This window comes from Solanum pennellii, chromosome 5, assembly GCF_001406875.1.
Source record: "Solanum pennellii chromosome 5, SPENNV200".
NCBI classification, from domain to species: Eukaryota; Viridiplantae; Streptophyta; class Magnoliopsida; order Solanales; family Solanaceae; genus Solanum; species Solanum pennellii.
The window spans coordinates 10,867,142-10,884,826 of NC_028641.1; the positions used below are offsets into that span (position 1 = coordinate 10,867,142).

At 36.6% G+C, this 17,685-nt stretch overlaps 1 protein-coding gene across 7 annotated transcripts in view; it reads left to right on the top strand.

Annotated features, from left to right (window-relative positions):
- The first annotated feature begins 409 nt into the window (after nt 1–409).
- The window catches only part of LOC107020474 (vacuolar sorting protein 3), a 35,763-nt gene continuing 18,487 nt past the window's right edge, over nt 410–17,685 (top strand). For 5 of the 7 annotated variants that reach the window (XR_001456908.1, XR_003578307.1, XR_001456909.2 and 2 more), the window contains exons 1-4: nt 416–522; nt 658–2,625; nt 12,571–12,846; nt 14,935–15,131. Coding sequence is in view for 4 of the 7 variants with exons in the window: in XM_015220850.1 (XP_015076336.1) it covers nt 1,678–2,625; nt 12,571–12,846; nt 14,935–15,131 (1,421 nt within the window). In the remaining 3 variants the exon portion in view is untranslated. Of the gene's footprint in view, nt 523–657; nt 2,626–12,570; nt 12,847–14,934; nt 15,132–17,685 lie in introns of all 7 variants that reach the window. The other 2 variants (XM_027916985.1, XM_015220853.2) reach the window with 2 other exon arrangements.

Below are 17,685 nucleotides of genomic sequence, written 5' to 3' on the forward strand. Positions count from 1 at the left end.
TCTAGATATGAAATTCTGTCTTCATATATGGAAGAAATAAAAAAAGATTTAATAAAACATTTGGGAAAAAATGTTACAGATGATATGTCAGTAACAACTTCTAATGAAGATGAAGAAAATTGCTTAGCAGGAGAATCTCAAAATATTGAAGAGATGGACATAGAAGAATTCCTGCAACAATTTCAACATCATGTGGAAGAATCTTCCAGCACAAAAGAATGTAAAGGCAAAGGAATAGCAAAGGACTAAAAGAACGGAATCAATTATTGATATTTTCAACTTTTATAAAGTAGTAGGACCCTATGCTGTTCAATAATATAATATGATGTAAGCACCTATGTCATAGTTTTTAACATTTTCTGTGATCCTTCTCTATAAAAGGATCCTTTTTTTTTTATTTTTAGGGAGGCACGGAGCCATACATCTTTAGTATTCCTCTCTCTACTCTTGTAAAAATTTCTACTTTTCAGTTAAATAAAATTCCAGGTGTTTTTGCTATCTACTTCTGAAGATCTACTAAAGGTATAATTATTAATATTATTTCAAAATTATTTTTATTCTTGTCTAGCCTAAATGATAGGCTAAAAATTTACTGACAGATTAATATCAACCTAAACTATTGATAACATGGAATTTGAACTGTTCCGATGTTTCTAGGGTCGAAATAGTGAAGTCTGTAAGTGGGAAGATCTTGGCTAGTCCGGAGTTCCTGTTGAGGCCCATGTTAAGCCATGTTTGAGGCGTTATTTGGGCTATGTTGGAACCGTAAAAGATCCTCCCATTCTCAAACGATCTAACTCGTAAACGAACCGGTAGTTACATCGAAGCGATCCTGTCGTATTTTGTTCCAAAATATCGAGGTCTGTATGGCCATGCGGACTACCGCCAGCCTTGGAACTAGATTTTTCATTGAAAAACATTTTTTCATTGAGACAATCATTATATAAATTGTTAATATAATTGTGTAATAAATTGACAAATTTTAGGTAAAAATATAAGTTAGAATCATAAAATGTGATCGAGAAGTATAAATAGTTAGTTTTTTCTAAGAAAAAATTAACACATAATTTATTTTAAATAGAAATACAAAAATTAAAAAATTGGAGCCTAATGTGTATGCCTTTTAAGCATAGCGCCACCCCTATTGAGCCATTTGCTACTTTTCGCTCTTCAAAGTTTCATAGAATTTCCATTTTGGCAACAAACTCTACTTGCCACCAAAGATATAATATAACGTATATGATTGTTAATTTCTAAATTAAAAATTTTAGATTTGAGTCTTGATATGAAATGTTTCTCCGAATAGAACGCTATGCGGTACAAATTCAAAATAGTCAGGCTCCAACGTAGATATCACTCTAAATTTGATATCACCAAATAGAAAAGCAAAACAAATAAACAAATCATACTCTAAACCCATCTAGAAAATCAAAACAAAGAAACTCTATTTATTAATCCTCTCACTCTAATATAAATATCAAACACGAAATAAGAAACCAAAACAAACAAATAAACTCTACTTTAAACCCACTTGCGCCTCTTTCTCTTCCTCCATGCTTCATCATCAATAACTAAAAATACAAAAGATTGAGGTTTCAAGTCCACACCTGCAAAAACAAATTAAGAACAGTACATTATACATTGAGATCTCAATCATAAGAAAAACGCAATAATTCTATGGCGAATTCGAAATCTAAACCCAAATCTCATTCCCGGAACGTTCTTCAACTTTTCGCCGGCTTAAACCCTTCAATTCCTCATCTTCCTCCGATCCGTTCTATAGCAATCACCACTAATTCCGATTCCCAAACCCTAGTTTTTGTCGGAACAGTCTCCGGAGACGTTATTTCCCTCTCACTGAACCCCAATTCCGGTTTATCACTCTTCCTGCGGGTCAACATCATTGGTAAGCCTGTCACTTCGATCCACGTTATTAGTCATATAAAAAAACTCATTGTTCTGTCCGACGGTTTTATTTATTTGCTCGACTTGAATTCACTTGAACCAGTTCGAAAATTGAGTCTGTTGAAGAATGTTAATGTTGTAAGTAAGAGATTTTTTAGCAGTTTAAACAATGGAAAAGAAGATGGATGTTTTTTTGCGGTTGCAGTGGGGAAGAAGTTGCTGCTTGTTGAGCTGGTTTTGAGTGGTTCTCCTGTAATTTTGAAGGAAGTTCAGGGTGATTTTACAGACGGGATAATGTGTTTATCATGGGTTGATGACTCTGTTTTTGTTGGAACTAGGACTGCTTACTATTTGTATTCGTATGCAAGTGGGCAGTGTTGTGTGATATTCTCATTGCCCGATCCATCTGTCCTCCCAAGGATGAAGTTGTTAGCAAAGGAGTGTAAGGTGATGTTAATGGTGGATAATGTCGGTGTTATTGTGGATAGTGAAGGACAGCCTGTGTGTGGTAGTTTAGTTTTCAGCGAAGCTCCAGAGACCATGGGGGAGATAGGGGCATACGTTGTGGTGGTAAGGAGTGGGAAGTTGGAGCTGTATCATAAGAAATCAGGGAATTATGTTCAGCGAGTTCAAATTGTTGGGGAAGCAGGTAGTCCTTGTGTTGTGGCTGATGAGGAGGATGGAAGAGGAAAGCTTGTCCTTGTGGCAACAGATTCAAAGGTACTATACATTATTTTCTTTGAGATGGTGTGTTCAGGCTAGCTTGCGCATAGAAATATAAAAACTTTTAATAACTTTAATTATAAAAAGTCTGCACTTAATGCTTTCTGTATAAGGTTTTAAGTTTTAAGAACTAATGCACTCAATTGGATAAGGCTTAATTGTTTTTAATGAAGTAAAGTTTTCCATTGCTGGCATCAAAGAGATGCTTGTAAGTAGGGCTGTTCAAAACCGAATCGAAACCGATAAGCCGAACCGATAAAAAAGTTATTGGTTTATAGTATTGTGTTATTGGTTTAGTGGTTTTGATAACGGTTTTGATTTTTTTTGTTATCGGGTTATTGGTTCTTAACTGTTTAAAGTTTTTTCTTAATGGGTTAACCGATAACCCGATAGTAAATTAAATAATTATATTAATACCATTTTGTATATAAAGTCCTCGACTAGGAGTTTAGTTTCCTACTATTATTTTTTGTTGTCTCAAACACTTGATTATTCTACAATGTAAAAGTGTTTGTTTTTTAGCAAGATGTAACTTGTGAACTCAAATGCATGGTTTATTTGGTTTGTCACCTTGTTTCTAAGTGATTTTCAATGTTTTTTCTTTTGTGTCAAATCTTAACGGTTAAACCGATAACCGAATCGATAATGATCAAAAACCGATAAACCAATAACCGATAAGCCAATATCTTAATGTTTCTTTAACGGTTTAGCATCTCTGCAAACCGATAACCAATAAGCCAACCCGATAAAATTCAAAACCGAACCGAACCGGCCGATGCACAGCCCTACTTGTAAGTTACAAAAGAGTAGTAGCAGAAATAACTAAGAAGCTACACTACAGACATTATACTAAAGAAAAGGAGCTAGCCAAGTTCGAAAGGGTATCCAGGGAATCTATAGGGACAAATAAACCCATCTATACAGATACGTAAGACATTTAGCTCTTAGAGATCAGTAGGTAGTTGATATCCCATCAAAGTTATCTTCTATTTCTCTGATTCCATTACTCCAACAAATAGCTGCTGGTTGACCATTCAAAGCTTCCTCTTTGGTGGGTTGGCTTGTGTCAAACATGCTTCATGCATGCTAGTCCTACTGAAGCAGCTTATCTTGGGGGGGGGGGATTTTCTCTTCCAAATAAGATTCCATGACCAACTCTCTGTGATTGTGTTGAGTGGGCCTAGAAATTTGTAGGCTTCCTTCATTGATAATTTCTTTTTATCTATAACTTCCCATTCCCGGTTGAATTGGTCTGTGCCTAGGGTAGTATCATTTCCTCTAACTCCCAATCTTGTAGTTTCCTTCTGAGGATTAGGTTCCATATATTTCCTTCCCTGTTCTGTTGGACTATTGGGTTAGGGTCACTAGCTATCCGAGAAAAGTTGGGCAAGTCGAATGTTAAAGGAGAATTCTCAAGCCATTTGTCTTACAAAAAATTGATCTCTGGCCATTTCATACTACAAGATGGTGAAACTGTGAGAACTCTTCCCATAGCTTTCACATGTACTTCCATACTCCAACCGCATATGGTTAATCTGGCAACTTTGATCTCCTATGATTCAGTGCTCCATGCTTGGCAATTATGATTCCCTCCATAAGCTTTGCTCTTCCCGTGTGCATCTCCATGACACTTCATCTGGAGGAACTTGTTGTGCAAGGCTGAATCGTTTATGCCCAAACCCCCTAGTCTCTTAGGTAATATGACTTCGTCCCACTTGACTAGGTGAAATTTGTGCACATTGCTGTTTCCTTTTCAAAGGATATCCATTCTTGTTCTGTCAAGTTTTTCCTATACCTTGCTAGGAATGGGGTGGAGAGACATATTATAAGTTGGACTGCTATCTAACACACTATTGATTCGAGTAAGTCTGTCTCCCAATGATAAATACTGCATTTGCCAAGAAGCCTGTCTCTTTTCAAATTTCTCTCTGACTCCACTCCAGATCCACTCCAGAAGCCTTCTGCTTTGAACTTAGCTCCAAGAGGAAATCCTAAATAGGTCATTGTAATTGCGCCAATGCTGCACCCAAGGATGGCTGCTAGTTCCTCTAGATTAAGCACTTCATTAACAAGGTTGATACACTTTTCAACATGTTAATGTGGAGACCTGAAATGACTTCAAGAATCAAAAGAGTTGGGTTTATAAATAGGATCTGACTTCTTTCAGCCCCAGAAAGTGTATCATTTGTGTATAACAAATGGAGATGTTGATTGCTCTATTCCCTCCCTACATCAAAACCATTTATCCACTGCATTTGTTTGGCTTTGTCCAGTATTTTGCTCAGTCCCTCCATTGGTATTATGACCGAAATGAGAGAGAGGATCACCTTGCCTTAATCCTCTCTGAGGGGAGAAGAATCCTACTAGGCTTCTGTTGATGAGGATTGAGTACTTAACTTTAGATATGTTGAATGTTATCCACTTGATCCACCTTTCATTAAATCCCATTTGCCCGAGGATAGAAATGATGTAGGACCAATTCAGCTGGTCAAATACCTTCTCAATGTCTAACTTGCATAACAAACCAGCATTCCTCTATTTTTTACGGCAGTATAGGACCTCATTAGCTATGAGAGAAGCATATGTAATTTGCCTCCCTTGAATAATGCATTATTATGATTTGAGACCAACTTCCCTTCACTTTCTCTAATCTTCATGTTGCAACAATCTTGTAAGTGCTGTCAATTAAACTAATTGGCATGTAGTCTCTCAACTCTATTGCTCCTTTTTTTTGGGGGATGAGTGCTATGAATGAAGCATTGCAAGATTTTACCAACCAACAATGTTGGTGATAATGTTGGAAGGTTGGTAACAAGTCCGGCTTGATAAAGTCCCAGGAAATCTGATAAAATGCCATAACAAACCCATCAGGCCTAGGGGCCTTGTCAGGTACACTGGCATTTATGGCAGCTAATACTTCTTCCACTTCAATATAAATATGTACCTGTCTGTGATAGCCCTCTTAATATCTTATTGGAGCTTTGTAACTAGTGGATGGTTTCCCATTGCATCAGCCTTTTCCAAGTGCACGGAGCCCCAACGAAGACATTGTTAGTGTTTTATTATTGGGTCAATAAATTCTAAGGAATGGGCTTGGATTTGTGTGTGCAGTAAGTAATTTTGGTCCCAAACTAATTATTTTTTACCCAACATTAAAAGGAAAATGGATCAACTTAAGTGAATGTTAGACCCGATCAAACTCTTTTAAACCATTATGTTGAAGTTTGCATTTAGTTATTGCAATAGTTTTTACCAGAATAAGTTTAGTTTAGATGAATTTGAATTTTGAACTTTAGTTATGTTGTTTGAGTAGTTGAGATATTTTATATTGTTTTAAATTTAAAATAATGCATATTATCTATTTTATGTTGGCTATTTAATACTCCTCAATGATTAATAAAATTATTGAAAGCTATTGAAGCCATTTCACCCCTTTTTTGCTGCCCCATCTTTTGTAGTAGGAGGACCCAAAGCCCCTTTCTGAATAGTATTAAAAAATATTCAGTGAAGCTTTCTATTGTCTTCATCACCGCCTCCCCAAAAGTTAGCTAACCTTTTTTCCAACTAGCTCAAATGGTAGCTGCACCACATTTTATATAAAAAAAAAATAGTCAAGAACTCCCCTTGAAACTAGAATCCTTGCAAGAAGGCTTATAGGCATCGTGTAGGAGATAAATGTGAGGTATGGCTTGCGACAGAAGAAGAAACCACGATAAAAAACCATTTGCGATGCGCTCGAATCAAAGTGAGGTCCCACTGAAAATATTCCCGGGGAAGTTGAAATTTAAGATGGTGGTTTGATTTTTTCCCTTCCAGTTTTGGTTGAAGCTCCAACAAGATTTCGCAGATCTGAGGTGGTTGAGCTTGACAGCCAAGAAGTCGGTCCTAGGCTAGAAAAGGGAAGGATAAAGCTGCTAACTCGATAAAGCAAATGTTGACTTCCCAGGTTTTAGGGAAAAAGAGAGAGAGAAAGGATCTTGTGGATAATGATAATGCATTTAAGGAGTGTTGTGGGGTCCAACAACCATATAGAAAAAGCTGCTGATGCCATAAAGCAGATGTTGACTTCACAGAGAATTGAGTTAAGGAGAGAGGGAAATGATCTTGTGGATGTGATAGGACATGCATACGGGGCCCACTGCTGCATGTCAAGTGAAACCCCAATCAAATTATTTGGGCCAGCCAACCCATTTAAACAAAAGCCCAAAAAAGGTTGTTGAGCCTTTTAATAAAGATATAATATTTGGCAGCTAATACTGTCAACATGCATAGAACAGAGTATGTGGAGTGAAGTGTCAAGAAGCCAGGTGGACGATACAGAGAAGCGTCATTCAAAGTCGATTATGTTGGAAATAAGGGAGACAAGTGCTAAAACTAAGGAAGGGAGGTACAGGGGAATTCTCAATAATTAATTCTTCTTAGTGATCTGACACCTCTCAATTGTGATGCCTCTGAATGCAGCAAAGAGGAAGAAGGGAAAACAAACGAATGGGTACAAGACAATATCCTCCGACTCGGCCAAATGTTTGGAATGTCTTTTGATGGTTGTTGCGCGAAGCTTTGACCCTTTTATTAAAAATTGATCAAAGAAGGGAAAAGGAAGGCTCCTTAGCATCGAGTGCTATAGAACATAAGGACAATCAGATAATCCTTAAAGAGCTCAAAAATCTGATCTTCGATGTGAAGTTCAAGGATGGAGAACCTAGGATTGAATCTAGAAGCAGGGGGAGAAATTATGCCACCCAATTACAATGAATTTAAAATTCTATCATGGAATTTTAGAGGTTTAAACATGGAGAATAAAAGGAATTTGGTGAAAAGAAGAATACAACAGGAGGGGGTAGATATTATAGTTTTGATGGAGACAAAGCTAAATGGGGCAGTGGGGGATTATATACAACAATTAAGGGGGAATAGGTGGATAGGGGGAATATGGCTGGAAGTTATTGACAGCAAGGGTGGAATTTTAGTTATGTGGGACAAAAGATCATGAAAGGGGAGATGGTGGAATATGGAAACCAATCAATTACTTGTAAATTATGTGGAGTTAATCAAGAACTAACTTGGTTTCTCACAACAGTGTATGCATCCTGTGATAGAAATGAAAGGATGGAGTTGTGGGAAGAATTAGGAGCTATGAGGAGTCTCTGTGAAGGGCCTTGGGTAATATGTGGGGATTTCAATACTACTAGATTTCCTTCGGAGAAAACCAACTGTATCAGGCTTTCTAGAGCCATGATAGATCTGTCCTGTTGTATCAACGAATTGGAGCTGATTGACCCCCCCTTTATTTGGGGGCTCATACACTTGGAGAGGAGGGACAAATCATAGGAATGTCTCTTGGATTGACAGATTTTTATACTCGTTCCCATGGGATGAAATGTCCCTTCAAATTAGGCAATGTACTCTGCCTAGCTTGGGGTCTAACCATAATCCCATTGTGTTAACTTGTGGGGATAAGGCCTTCAGGAGATCTTTTTTCAAGTTTGAAAAGTGGTGGCTTAAAGTAGAGGGTTTCAAAAGTGAAGTTCATGAATGGTGGAGCTCCTTTGAAGTGCTAGGAAGACCGAACTACAAACCAGCTACTAAGTTGAGGTTGCTTAAAACAGAACTGAAGGAATGGAGCAGTGAGAATAGGGGGAACTGGAAGGCAAGGAAGGAGCAAATTTTGAGTCAGATAAGGGACATGGAATACTCAAGAGACTAGATCTCTTACTGGTGATGAACAACTTCTAAAGGTACACTTGAGCATGGAATACGAGGAGGTGGCAAAAAATGAAGAGATTTTTTGGAGACAAAGGTCCAGAATTTAGTGGATCAAGAATGGCGATAAAAATATGAAGTATTTCCACAGAATGGCAACAACTCACAAGAGAATCAACACCATTGAGTCATTAAATATTAATGGAGAGTTATTCTCTGAGCCGGCGGAAATCAAGAACTCTATTGTGGGTTTTTACCACCATTTGTATAAGGAGGTAGAAAATTAGAGACCCTCACTAAATATTCTTAACGTACAGAGAATAACAATGGAGGAGCAAAGCTGGTTATCTAGAGAATTCAGTGAGGCTGAGGTGCTAGAAGGGATAAGATTGTGTGCTTCTGATAAAGCACCTGGGCCTAATGGTTATGGCATTTTGGACACTATGAAAGAAGATCTGAGGCAGACCTCCCAACACTTTCACTGTCACCAAAGTTTTGAGAAGAGTTTCAATGCTACCTTTGTGGCTCTAATTCCTAAGAAGGTGGGGGCAAATGATCTAAAAGACTTCAGACCAATCAGTCTCATTACTGGGGTTTATAAAATAATTGCCATAGTGTTGGCAGAAAGGCTGAAGAAGGTGATAGACAAGCTAGTCAACAAAAATCAAATGACTTTCGTTAAAGGGAGAGAAATAATGGATGCTGCTTTAATTGCTAGTGTATGTATTGGTACTAGGATTAGAGGAGATGCGTAAGGGGTAATGTGCAACTGGATATTGAAAAAGCCTATGGCCATCTTATTAGGACTTCCTGATCAACACTCTTAGGCAAATGGATTTTGGCCCTACATGGCTCAAGTAGATTGAGTTTTGTATTAAAACCACTAGGTTTTCCATTAATAGGTTTTTTTCCTTGCGGAAAGAGGTCTTAGACAAGGAGACCCTTTGTCCCCTTTCCTGTTTATCATTGCCATGGAACGGTTGGACAGTTTAATGAGGAGAACTTCTTTAAACAACTGAATTAGGGGTTTCTGAATCAAAAACAGGATTAATGAGGTGATGGATATGACTCATTTACTGTATGCGGATGACACAATAATTTTGTGAAGCAGAGCAGGAACAACTCTGTCACATCAGAATTATTCTGGTAAATGTTTAGGCATACTCTGGGCTTGAGGTGAATTGGAGAAAAAGCGGCATTTAACCTATTAAAGAGGTCCAACAGATTCAAGCTTTGGCTAATATATTGAAGTGCAAGATAGAGAGGCCGCCTACCGTTTATCTAAGTATTCTATTGGGTGCTAAGCATAAAGCAATTAGCATCTGGGATGATGTACTAGAAAAATCAGAGAGGAGACTCGCACTTTGGAAATCTCAATATCTATCCTTGGGGGGAAGAGTCACTTTGATTAATTTTGTTTTAGACTCTGTTGCCAACATATGTGATGTCACTTTTTCCGATTCCCGGCAAGGTAGTCAAAGCTATATACTCATTGAGGAGAAACTTCCTTTGGCAAGGTAACAAGATTGAGAAGAGCTACAACTTAGTTAAATGGATGGCGGTTCAACAGTGCAAAAGATATGAGGTTTTGGGAGTAAGAAACCTAAAGGTACACAACAACTACTTACTCACCAAATGGTTGTGGAGATACAATTTGGAAGATCAAGCTTTATGGAAGGAACTCATTCAACACTAGTGTGGTCAGGAAGACCAATGGTGTTCGGAGGAAGTGATAGAAACATATGGTGTGGGAGTATGGAGGACTATAAGAAACCTATGGCTGGCTTTCAGAGACAATGTAAGGATAAAGGTTGGTCGAGGAAATAAGGCTCTGTTCTGGAAGGAAGACTGGACTGGTCAAGGGTCCTTGGAGAATTTATTCGCGGGTTGTTTTCCATTTGCCTGAATCCTAACAGCAAAATACAAGACAAGGATGGAATTTGCTCTTTAGGAGATTTCTTAATGATTGGGAAATAGAGTGGGTAACAGATATGCTAGCTTTGATTGGAGATTTTCTTGGCACAAATCTAGAAACAGAAAAATTGTTATGGAGGCATCATACTGATGGTCAATTCTTTGTGAACATAATGTATAAAAGGGATCTAGCCACAATTGCGGGGAAGAAATAAGGGCCATGGAGTGCTATATGGAAGAGTGTAGCCCCTACTAAGTTGAAGTGTTTCACGTGGTTGGTAACTAGGAGAGCTTGCCTGACACATGATAAACTTCAAAAGAGGGGAAAACTTATTGCCTCAAGATGTTATCTTTGTAAAGAGGCCCTAGAAACCAACAATCATCTGTTTCTCCACTGCGAAGTAACAACACAAGTATGGGCTCTATTTACCAATATAATGAGTCTAAATTGGATTGTGCCAGAACATACAGCAGACCTACTAAGTTGCTGGGTCAGAAGAGGGGGAGGTAGTAAAAGCTAGAGGAGGTGGTGGAGAACCGTACCTGCTTGTATCTGGTGGAGCATTAGGAAGGAGAGAAATCAAAGAATTTTGTAGGGAAAAAATGCACTATAGATAAGATTAAGTGGAAAGTAATTACCACTTTAGGTTTTTAGTGTAAAGAAATGAACATAGAAGAAGAAATTCAACTAGTGTATTTCATAGGAGCTTTGTAAGTAGTCTTGTTTTTTGTTGGTTTATGTAACTAACACTTTTGGAGGTGGCCAGCATAACCCTTAATGGTGAGGAATACAATGTTACCAGTTTCAAAAAAAAAGAAAAGAAAAAAGGAACATGTTTGCAAAATCCATTGGATAACTATGCTTTCATCTCCTCAGTGTTTCTATAGAGAAGCGTCTCATCAATTTGAAGGAGATGGCCTCCCGATTCTTAAGACCACCATGCAGAGAAAGGAAAAGGCAAGGCAGGCAGGTCATGGACAACCGTAATTGTGTAGAACCCGAAAATTTAAACATACACCTAATTCCAGTGCATGAGGCAATTCCTATACACAAACAACCACTATAAACAATGGAGGATAAGTTTGAGATATAAGGCTGTCCTGATTTTAGGCTAGACTGGAAATTAAAGATGTTCAAAATCAAGCTCAAGGAGTGGAGCAGAAACAATTTTCGGGAACTAATCTACAAAAAATAGCTCATTGAATGAGTTAGTTGAACTGGAATAAATGTAGGATTAGAGAGAACTTAATGAAGATGAAATGATGACTCAGGCAACTGTGCTGGTGAAGTTGGAGGAACTTGCTAAGAATGAAGAGGCAAGTTGAAGACAGAAATCCCAAGTACTTTTGTATTGGTTAAAGGAAGTAGACAAAAACACTAGATTTTTCCAAACAATGACAACAACTCACAAGAAGCACAACACAATTTTTTTTTTTAAAAAACTCATGAAAGGCACAACATTGACCAATTACTAATTGGAATTTGGAGGAGCAGAAATTGTGCAATTTGAAGAAATAAAGAGAATCATGGTAGGATACTGTAGAAAATTTGTATACAGATACTGAATCTTGGAGGCCATGTTGACTACCCTTGCTGTTCTAAGGTGAATGAAGAGGAGTGTGAATAGTTACAAATGTTGTACTATTATCTAGAAATAATCAAGTTACTAAAGACCGGATGAACCATGAAATAACCCCTCAAGTGCGAAATTATAGAAGATTCTCTTTATGATCAAACAACTCTTTAGCTATTGTCATCTATGTGGTTGCAAGAAACCTAAGTCAAAATCTAAGCTATTTTGCACAAATCATGCTATTTGTGTATGGTGGCTTGATAGAAGAATGAAGTATCACACTTTGTGCATTTGTTAGTTTGTTATACTGATGATTTAGGAATCGCCTGCTATTTTTGTTGGGTCTTGACGCATAGTTAATGTCATATTACACTGATGTACCTTCATCGGATATATATAAATGTTTGAAATGTGCAACTTTTTAAGTAAGTTTATTATCAAAGCTTCTTTATTAACGAGAGTAATGCTTAAATTTCATATTTAGTAATGTATAATATTGGACAAATAAAGTTTTTATAAACCCTATATAAAATAGGTCAATCCTGTTTATAACCCAAACTCTTTTTGACCCTCTTAATATGAGCGGGTTGGGTTATCACCATTTTTACTCAACTTGCCCGAACCCATCCCAACCGCCCCATTCACACCACTTCAGTTACAAGCACATAAATTGTTTAGGAATTAAAAGGAACATAGTAAAGCTTCCTGATTAGAGTTTTTAGATTTATTCCGTATTGTGTTCTGATGGCAGGTTATGTGTTATCGGAAGGTGCCTTCGGAAGAACAAATAAAAGACCTATTGCGAAAGAAAAACTTTAGAGAAGCAATATCACTGGTTGAAGAACTTCAAAATGAAGGTGAAATTACAAGGGAGACACTCTCTTTTGTTCATGCTCAAGTGGGATTCCTCTTACTATTTGACCTACGCTTTGAAGAGGCAGTTGATCATTTCTTGCTTTCAGAAACAATGGAGCCTTCAGAACTTTTTCCATTTATCATGCGAGACCCAAATCGGTGGTCCTTGTTGGTATGTGCTGGTGTATCAATGGTTGTTCTGTGCTGGTTTATCAATGGTTGTTCTGTGCATGCACTTACGTTTCAATGTGTGGATCTGCATCTTTTATGGTGGTACATGTGTTGATAAATCTACAACATGATCTTTGAATCAGTTATATATGAGTCAAGTTAGAGCAGGTCTGGATTGACTTAAAAGTTGGTCAAACCTACTGATAAGTCATTTTAGCTTTTGGAAGTGTATGACAAGGTTAAACATACTTAAAATAAGTTAAAATGACTTTAAAAAAGTCAAAAACCAAAATTAGCTCTCCCCCTACTTATTATTTTGACTTAAAGTCATTTGAGTTTGACTTTTTATTTTTTGACTTAAAAACTACTTTCTTTAAGCCAATCTAGATGGGCTCTTAGTTTCTTTAGTCTGTCAAGTCATCCTACATTTGCTCTTTTCTAGAATCTTTTTCGTATATTGCTCTCTGATTACCGTTGTCGGGCCCAAGTCAAGCTCTTGGTTCCAGGAAGTGTCACAGTCATACTTTATGCCTTATTAGTAAGTAAAAAATGAGCATATCATACTATATCTATGTGTTCAATTATATGTATCAGTGTACCCTTTCTTTTTTGCATAGAAAAGGACCAACTAGGAGCAACCTATTCTTCTTCTAGTTTTTTCTTTGCTTTTCTTATTGCTGCATTCTTTGTCTTGCTTATGCCACTACTTTCTTGAGCTACTTTTAACACTTGTCATGAATTGATGAATCTTTTCTCTTGATTATCAAAGACTACCAATGAAATCATTTTCTAACTTACTTCATATGTTAATTAGGGAAATGCTGATATCCTGCTACAATTCTCAATGTCTTGTCCCAAGTAAAGGGTGACAATGAGTACTGAGCTAGTCATATTGGGTTTGTATGCTAGCATTTCTATCAACTTGGTCTAAATTGAAAGTCCTCATTGCAGAATTTACTTCCTCTTACAAAGGATTAACTATATTATGAAATTTATAAGCATGCTTTGCACCTTTGATCGGAAATACAAATTCAACTAAGTGATTATTTCAACTCTTATTTTTATTTTGATAAGACAAGTAAAGTCATTTGATAGGAGGTGGAAATCCTGTCTGAGATGTGTTCAAAACTAGAAAATCTCAAGCAAAAACACGATTCTTTACTGAGAGCACCTAATTTTTCTATACTTATTGGTATCTAATGAGTGCTCCATTTTTTCAGTTCCTCCTAACCTGTTACTCTTTGGGTTCATTGTTTTCATGTGATCCTCATAAGTGCCGAGTAATATCATATTCCGTTTCTGTCTCTTTTCTCGAGAGTTTGGTCCTATTGACTTGCTTTAACATAGTCGGGTATCCCTGATCATTCCGATATGCTCAAGATTGCGCACCATAATCGATATGCTATCGAACAGTGTAGCAATAGCTGAATCACATCCTCTCTGGCGCACTAACACATGAAGCACCAACTGATATAGCCAATTCTTTATCTTTTTTGTTGTCCTTTGTAATAATTGCCTTGCTACCAATCATGCAAAAGACTGACCTTCGTCTCTTTCTCCGGATTTAAGTAAACTGATCTTACTATAAGTATGCCATTGACTTGTATTATTTCATCCATAATAGAGATTATTTGAAAAACCCGTGAAGCTCTTCTTTCTTCACAAAAGTCCCATAATGCTCTCCTTCTTGTTCCTTTAGTATATGAATTCTGAGCAATATCTTCTCTCTCCTAGCAGGGTATGCATAACGTAATGGGACTGACAATTTACCTCTTATGTCTAAGTTTGCAATAGAAGTTTTCCAGAGCTTTCAATGGCCACAATAGTTATTTCAACTATTAGTTTTGAATCATTATATATGACAGTCCACATGTTAAATCTGGAAAGTTGAGGCCCCTTATTAAATAGAAATTTCTCCATCCAAACGAACTCTGAAAGTCATTCAGTAAAAATATGATCCTCTAGCAGTCATACATATTGGCCTTTGATGTCTCTCACTTATGTGTGGTTCTCAGTTTATTTCCCTTTCTTTTGTAGGAAAGCTTTTTATTTGAATTTTTCTTTTATCTCACTGGAATTGTCTTCTCAGGTTCCAAGGAATAGGTATTGGGGCTTGCATCCTCCTCCATCACTTCTTGAGAAAGTTGTGGACGATGGCTTAACTGGTATTCAGAGAGCTATTTTCCTTAAGAAAGCAGGCGTTGAGACTGCAGTTGATGATGAGTTTCTTCAAAATCCACCAAGCAGAGCTGATTTATTGGAGTCTGCAATTAAAAACATGATCAGGTTTTTATTGACAAGGAGTATTTTTTTTTTATCAGGATATTTTAAAACTGATTTATTCTCAGGACTTTCTGTGAGTGATTCTTTTTCTTTTTATAATGGGTGACCAATCCAACTTGCTTGCACATAAATCGTGAGAATAATTATATGAGAATTGTAGCCCAGTTCTATTGTGGGTATAAGAGGACAAAGAGGAAAAGTGGATATGAATGTCCTCAATATTCAGAAGACTTAAGAACGCTATGCTTTACATTCATCGAGGGACATCATAATTACACACTCTCTCTATTTTAATTTGTTTGTCGTAATTTCTTTTTTAATCTATTTCAGAAAGAGTGCCTCTGTCCTTTTTTTGGTAACTCTTCAGTTCCAACTTTCCGCATGACATGTTTAAGACCACAAGATTAAAAGTCATTTAAGTACATTTTGGATATCTTTAGTTTAAGACCACAAGATTCAAAAGTTCTCTTTATTTTGTAATACTCCGTACCAAGTCAAAAAACCAGACAATCAAATCGAATCGGAGGGAGTAAATCAGTGGATTTTCAGAGCTATATTGTAGGACTTGAATTGCCTTGATGAACTCCAATGTGATGGGTAATGTATATTTATTGTTGATCTATAGGCTCATCCTTAACCAACAACAGAGGGCTATGTGGCAGAGGTTTGGTCAAACCAAGGATGGAACCTGAGCTTTAGAAGACCTTTCAATGATTGGGAGATCCAGAGAGTAGTAGAATTCTACAGAACTCTCGAACAATTCAGAGGAAGAAACAACATCCAAGACTGCCTGGAATGGAAGGATCACAAGCAAGGAAGATTCAGTGTCAAGGGGGCTTACAAAAAGTTCAACCCTTTTAATAACCAAATCAATTGGTGGCCCTAGAAAATGATTTGGAAAGCCAAAATTCCGTATAAAGTGTCTTGTTTTACTTGGCTACTTGCTAAACAAGCTGTTTTGACTCAGGAAAATCTCATGAAGAGGGGTATCCAATTGAGCCCTAGATGTTTCCTATGTGGGGAAAAACTGTAGGATAACCAACCAGCTGTGGGACCTTTTCATCAATAAAAAGGGATTGAATTGGGTGATGCCAAGGAGAGTAACTCAAACCCTGAAGATATGGAGTAGTTATTCCAACATCTCTGGTCACAGGGAGAGATGGAAAATCATCCCAGCTTGTATTTGGTGGTCAACGTGGAAAGAAAGGAACCTTTGATGTCATTAGAACAAGAGCAACACTATTCAAAAGATGAAAATGAATTGTCTTGTGTTGTTTCATTTTTGGTGTAAACAGGAGTATATGGAAGATCTAGAATCAGTTATGAATATCTTAGGATCACTGTAATTTTTGTCATAGGATTAATTAGGAATGTGGCAGGTTTTGAGTTTTTGGAAATAAAAATACATATCGTTACCTTCTCAAAAAAAAAAAAAAACCACATCATTTTGTCAAAAAAAACAAACAAAACCACATATCATTTCTCGTGAGTATATGTATGATAGGTTGAGAGACTTTTTTGTTAAAGCCGTTAAGCAAAGACCATAAATTGAGAGGGACTTGGTAATAGGTTTATGGGGTGGAGATGAATAGTGCCGAGGATATATTATAGAGAGAAAGCTATTAAGTGACCCCTTCAAATGTTTTTCGCTTACTTAGAGAAATTGTGGACTATAAGGTTAATTCCTTCAGGCTATGTCTAATTTTCAAGTGTAAGTTTGAGTTGAATTGCGTTAAGTATCTCTCTTGTATCTTCATTATCTTTTCATAAGTTGAGAACATAGGAAATGACCACAAAGGGATCAGTTATGCTAATAAGTTAAGAAAATGCTTTTGGCATCGTCTCTTTGGTGCTTACTAATGTTTTAAAAGGCGTGGCGTTTTACTTTGCACGGGGCGTGACGTAAGCTCCGAAACATGGGATGTAAGTCCCTTGGATCTTTAAATTTTTATTTTTAATGTAGTAAAAAACTAAAAATAATATAATAACACCAAATTATCAAAATAAATATATAGTTTAAAACAATTATAACCAGGATTACAGTAACTCATAAAATAAATTTACTAACAAGATTTTACAAGTATAAATAATGTGCTGATATAAAAGTTATCGCGTGACGCGAATCAACTCTTAACATCTTAACTTTCAAATAATAAAAGAATCATAATTTCTTAAATATAGTACTATTATACTATGAGATTTACCTCCTTAAAACAAAAATAAACAATAAACAATATTAGCATAATAATAAAAGCATCACTCCATCATGAATAAAATTATAATTACTTGTAAATAGTGAAATAATAAAATATGATTTTTTAAGACATCTGACAAAAACAAGAAGAGCAAACAAGATGTAAAATTTGGCTATGTATTTTTTAAGAAAATGTTAAGCAGTATCCACCCTCACGGTGTTTTCAAATAGTAAATATGCAATATTATACGACTTGTTGTTTGAGTTACTCTCAATTTTCTTATTTCTATTGATGAAAAACTATCAAGTGTATCATTACAAAATTATGAGGGTCAACAATGTTAACTAAATAATTTGACACAT